At 35.1% G+C, this 5,929-nt stretch overlaps 1 protein-coding gene across 1 annotated transcript; it reads left to right on the top strand.

Annotated features, from left to right (window-relative positions):
* The first annotated feature begins 3,251 nt into the window (after window positions 1–3,251).
* Window positions 3,252–4,981, top strand: LOC105058762 (GATA transcription factor 9). Its single transcript, XM_010941804.4, has 2 exons — window positions 3,252–3,521; window positions 4,220–4,981. The coding sequence occupies exons 1-2, from the start codon at window positions 3,438–3,440 to the stop codon at window positions 4,841–4,843; spliced, it is 708 nt and encodes a 235-aa protein (XP_010940106.1). The 5' UTR covers window positions 3,252–3,437; the 3' UTR covers window positions 4,844–4,981.
* The last annotated feature ends 948 nt before the right edge of the window (window positions 4,982–5,929 follow it).

Here is a 5,929-nt window from a genome sequence, read left to right as displayed (position 1 = left end):
TTTTTATAGATAGCATTTATCCATGAAATGAAGAAAAATCTTATCCATCGAAGGAATGACTAAATTATTTTTTTATTAACTAAAAAAATAATATTTTTAATTCATTCCTAATATATCCTTAACCTAATATTATATTATAATAATATAATATATAATATTTTAATATTTTATAATATATTATACTATATTATTATATATAATAATATTATAAAATATATATTATAATATATTAATGTAAGATATTATTATAATATATTATAACATATTATAATAATATATAAAAATAATATATTATATTATATTATATATTATTCAATTATGATATATTATATATATAATACTATAATAATATAATACATTTTATATAATAGTATATATTAATATAATATATTATATTATATTATACTATATTATTATATACAATAATATTATATAATGTATCATATTATACTAATATAAGATATTAATATAATAATATAATATTATATTATATATAATAATATTTATATAATAAAAGGTATTATGAGAAATATAGATAGATCATAACAATTTATTCAGAAAAATAATAATACAAAAGAACATAGATAACAGACTTCCGACCCATTTTTTGATGCATAAAAGAATATAGATAAATTATTTTATTGTCTAAATATTATCTTAAAGATATTTATCCAAAAAAATATAATTTTTTAAATAAATTTTTTATTTATAAAAAAATATACCCTTAAGATATTCTAACTAATTTTTTTTCTATTGGATGAGTATGTAGTCGACCTTCGAGGCCAACATCTTGACTCATCTTGGCCACCTCAGGCATTGATATGAACAAGCAAAACCATCTCATGAAAAAACAACCCAATCCCTCTGCATAAAATTGGCACCTGGCCTCAGCTATCCCATCACATACTAAGCTATTATAGCACATCCTCAAGACTATTACACCATATTAACAATTTGTTATATCATGACTCTGAGTCCATTAGGATATGATTCACTAGAGTACATGATCTTAGCTATAAATAAATCAAGAATCCTCTATGAAAAAAATGACAACTAAATGAAATTAAATTAAACTAAGAAATAATCACATAGATCAAAAAAAATTCTTCTCTATCTTTTCTATCTTTATTGTTTTTTCTGAAAATCTTATTGGATTTAAGCATCGAAAGATCCCACCAAAGCTAACCAGTGAGCTCTTGTCCATGCCCAGTATCTCACAAGTCCACAAGATGATCCACATCAGTATCTCAGAATCGACAGCAATAAATAACTTTAGAAATTTTTTTCTATACAAATTATGTAGAACAAAAAGCATATAGAGCGGACACTATAAAGTACCATATGAGACGGCCTTCATATTGTGCCACATTTCTCTTAATATTAATCTTAAAGAATAAATCTAAAGTCAAAAACTTTTCTATTAACGGAATTATTAGTCTCGTGATTAAGACATTTTCTTTCTTCCTCGTTTTCAATACATAGTGATACATACTATATGACCATATGATACATACTAAATATATAGTTAAATAATACATACTATAAGCTTTTTTGATATACATCCAACAATAATCCAATATATACTTATAGCTAAATTGATATATAGTTTATCGAACTTAGTTTCACTTGTACAGAGTATATGACTAGTTGATGCATATCTGATAAAATATTCATCTAACGTCCCAATACATACTTTTAGATAAAGTGATATACAATTTTCAAAATATAGTATTCATCAGTACACAGCATATGAGTAAATGATACATACTAGATGACTTATTGATATATATTATAAGCTTTTTTGATATATATCCAACAATGATCCAATACATACCTACAGATAAATTGATATATAGTTTACCGAACTTAGTATTCACTGAAATATAGTGTATGCTTAATTGATACACATCCAGTAAAATATTCATCTCATCCTAATACACACCTCTAGATAAAATAATATATAGTTTTTTAGAACTTTTAGATACAAAGATTGTAGAAAAGAAGAAGAATTTGAAAGAGCAGAAAGAGCCTCGGGGTATGTATTGAATCATTACTGGATGTATATCAAAAAAGCTTACAATATGCATCAATAAGTCATCTAGTATGTATGATTTGCTCATGTGCAATATGTTGATGAATGCTATACTTTGAAAACTACGTATCACTTTATCTAAAGATGTGTATTGGGATGTTGGATAAATATTTTGTTAAGTGTATATCAACTGTCATATACTATGTACTAATGAACATTAAGTTCGGTAAACTATATATTAATTTAGTTATAGGTATGTATTGGATTGCTGTTGAATGTGTATAAAAAAATTTATAATATGTATTACTTGATTATATATTTAGTATGTATCATATAGTCATATAGTATGCATCGCTATATGTTGAAAATAAGAAAGCAAGAGAATGTTTTAACCACGAAATTGATAATTTTATCGAAAAAAAAATTTAATTTTTAAATTTATTTTTTAAATTTATTTTTTAAAATTAATATTAAAAAATATAGCATATTATGAAGTCATACTTATATAATATTTTATAGTGCCCATCCGTATGGTTTTTATTTTTTTTTGATGTAGCTCACTGTTTACTTGACATTCAAGCGTCGGAAAAAGAGAAAATAAACCTTGCGCTCACACATGTCCATCATCCTAAGCGCCCATCTGTAAAAATAATAATAATAAAAAAAAACCCAAATGGTTGATGGTGTGTTACAACCCGAGAGGTGGAAGGTCAGCAATCCTGTTTGTAGCTTAATTTTCTTTACCATTTAGTGCTTAGAATTTTGAAGATGGCAACACTCACAGCTGTCTCCGGTTGGAACTTTGGAAGCCGACGCGCTCTTTGCGATGAAGGGAACAGCTCATTTCAAGTGAGGGCCTGTGGGCTGTGGGCCCCCCCAAAGCTCTCCCCGCACATGTACAGGTGAATCCCAGACACCTTCCTATGTCCAGAGAGTAGAAAGAGAGGATGGGAACGGTGAAATCGTGCGCCTCCGACTAATCCAACGGCCAGGAACTGCCCATCATTAAGCCGGGGTGGTTGGTCGGCCTCCACCATCCATCGAGCCACAAACACACCACACCACACCATCCTTCAGGGTGGAACAGATGTTTCTTTCCAAGGAAAGAGAGATGTCTTCTTACATTATGTCCTGCCACAAATAATGGTGACTGAGAGAGAGAGAGAGAGAGAGAGAGAGAGATTGCTCTGGTTTGGGTGTGAAAGGGGGGGAGGGTTTTGGTTCCTTTTTGGGGGCTCTCGCTTCTCTCTACCGACAAAAGAACGAGGCGGAGATTTAAAAAGGCACCGGAAGAGGGAGGCAGCTGTTGCCTATACCTCTACCACCCGCATCACAAGCAATGGATATATAAACCCAAAATACCCTCCACCTCTCTCTCTCTCCCTCCCTCCCTGCCTCCTTCTCCATGGATATCTCCACTGATGCATCGGTATCCGGCGGACCACTGGCGTGTCCCCTGTTGGGGGAGTTCGTTCCCGGCGAGACCACGGTTGGTCTCTCTTTCAACATCCACTTCTATCTTGGGATTGATTGATTCTTTCTGTGCCTTTTTTTCTTTTTTGGTTGAAGTCTTTCTTACTCTGATTGCAGAATTTTTGGCCTATACATGTAGTGCAATTCTTTTTTTCTTTAGGGAGACATTTTTTTGTCTGGTGTACATTTGCAATTAAAAAATATGATTCTTTTGAGTTTTGAGTGTGCTCCGAACTCTTTTTGTGCTTCAAGTCACACCAGACTTGCAAGTTTTAAGGGGTTTTTTCTTCAAATTTTCTTACATTAGTTCGAGGTTATTGTATTCGTGTCTTTAAAGCTTTTATGTTCTGATGTTACGGTTTCAGCCTTCGTTTGCTATTCTTAATGGAATGAATCGATGAACTTCGGAGAAAAGAAATGAAAGAAGAGGTTATAATAGCCTACCTACGGTTCTTTTCGGTTCAAATTTGGTAGGAATTATTTCCTTGCATACATCTTTTCTTGAGTTCTACGTGTTCTCCAACCAGCTTTTCAAGTTACAGACATTCCTCTCTCTCTCTCTCTCTCTGTGTGAGTGTGCGTTTTGGGTTTCCTTGTTTGTTCATAAGATGGACACTTTTTGGAACATCTATTGGTAGAAGAGTTGTGTACTATGATTATATATATTAAGAGAATTCCTTTCCGTTTCCTTTATGTTTTTATGCTCGCATGCAGGAAGGAGAGGAGGATGTGAGCCTAGAATGGCTCTCCATCTATGTGGAGGACTGCCTCTCAGGCACCACAAGCTACACCTCCCAGCCCCTCCCACCTCCCACCACCATAAGCCATGATGCTCCACCCCCAAAACCCCCCACCACCAAAACCTCCTCCTCGTCCTTCCAGGACCTTGCCATCCCAGCCAAGGCCAGAACCAAGAGAAGGAGAGTCACCACCCCAAAAGAGCTCGCCTCTCAAGACGCGCTTCTCTTCCACCAGACCTGCTGGCTCGCGGACAGCGAGCTCATCCTCCCTAAAAAGGAGCAAGAGGACAAGGCACCGGCGGTGGAGTTGTTGGAGAGGGGAGGGGGTGAGGGAGGGGAAAGGATAGGAAAAGAGCAGCAGCAGCAGATCAGGAGGTGCACCCACTGCCTCTCCCACAAGACACCCCAGTGGAGGGCAGGGCCTTTGGGGCCCAAGACCCTCTGCAATGCATGTGGGGTGAGGTTCAAGTCCGGGAGGTTGCTTCCTGAGTACAGGCCCGCGAAGAGCCCCACTTTTGTGAGCTACAAGCACTCCAACTCCCACAAGAAGGTCATGGAGATGAGAATGATGGCCATACCCTCCTCCCAATCCAATTGAGTTTGTAGGTTTAAGCTTGTGGTGTGAAGATTAGAAGTAAAATAGCAAAGGTAGAAGGTTACTGCCAATTTGTATTGTAGTGTTCTGCTTCTTTGAAAGCTTCTTTCAGTTTTATTAAGATTATATTGGTAGCTCCTATATAGCTTGCGTCACTCGTCCTCCTTTTCTTTGCTCATTCTTTTGTTTGTGTTGTATATTGCTGTCGATGGGAATTGGTATTGGAGAAAATGGAATATAAGTGCTTTGTAGCTTTCTTGATTAAATAAGGGCAAAATCACTGACTTTCCTTTCGATTATCTATCGATTCACAAAATATTTGACGACATATTTTGAACTCGGAATTTCTTCATCCATTGTTATTCATGGAAGAAACGGTGAAGCTACGGGAGTTTGGACATGAACCATTCTTAAACATATAATTGTATTTTAAATGATGCCTATCAATCTCGTGTGGAGAGTGAAAAGATGTCACCTTTGTGTGCTCTATGCTATGAAATGAACCGAAGTTTTTTTTTTTTTTTTTTGCAAGATTTCGATACTCCATTATGTCGCTTTAGATGATTTGAGAATTGGAGACTAGAGAACTGATGCATCATTCTCTGCTTTTATTTCCGAAACAAAGTTCAGGACCATATTTTCTTATTGTCCATAAGAAATACCTCCTGATTTTTGGCAGAATCATTACATTTTGTTCAATGGAAATGAAAGAAAATGCAAACATTCCGGAGGAATTTGCGGATATTTTTATTTGCACGTTTGCCCTGCCTTCGAATAACCATCCAGCTGGTGATCTGTCTATCATCATCAATCCTTGACCTGTGAGCATGTGCTCCCAATGTAAAGAATGGGGCCGATTCCCTTCTCTTTATACGTTCACAGCTCTTGGGCTACAACTCGGGTGGGGTTGCATTCTGGTTGAGGGCAAATTCTAACCCAATCCAATCTCTGAATCCCTCAATCCTAATCCAACCCAACCTGGTCTTGGGTTGGGATTTTTCTAATGCAAACTTACCTCGATGTAAACCAAATTTAAATTGAGTTGAGTTGGCCTGATCAGGTCTGGTTGGTCGTGTTGAGTTGGTTGTA

Source organism: Elaeis guineensis, unplaced genomic scaffold (genome assembly GCF_000442705.2).
Source record: "Elaeis guineensis isolate ETL-2024a unplaced genomic scaffold, EG11 Super_Scaffold_31900, whole genome shotgun sequence".
Lineage (NCBI taxonomy): Eukaryota > Viridiplantae > Streptophyta > Magnoliopsida > Arecales > Arecaceae > Elaeis > Elaeis guineensis.
This window is presented reverse-complemented; position numbering and strand designations above follow the sequence as displayed.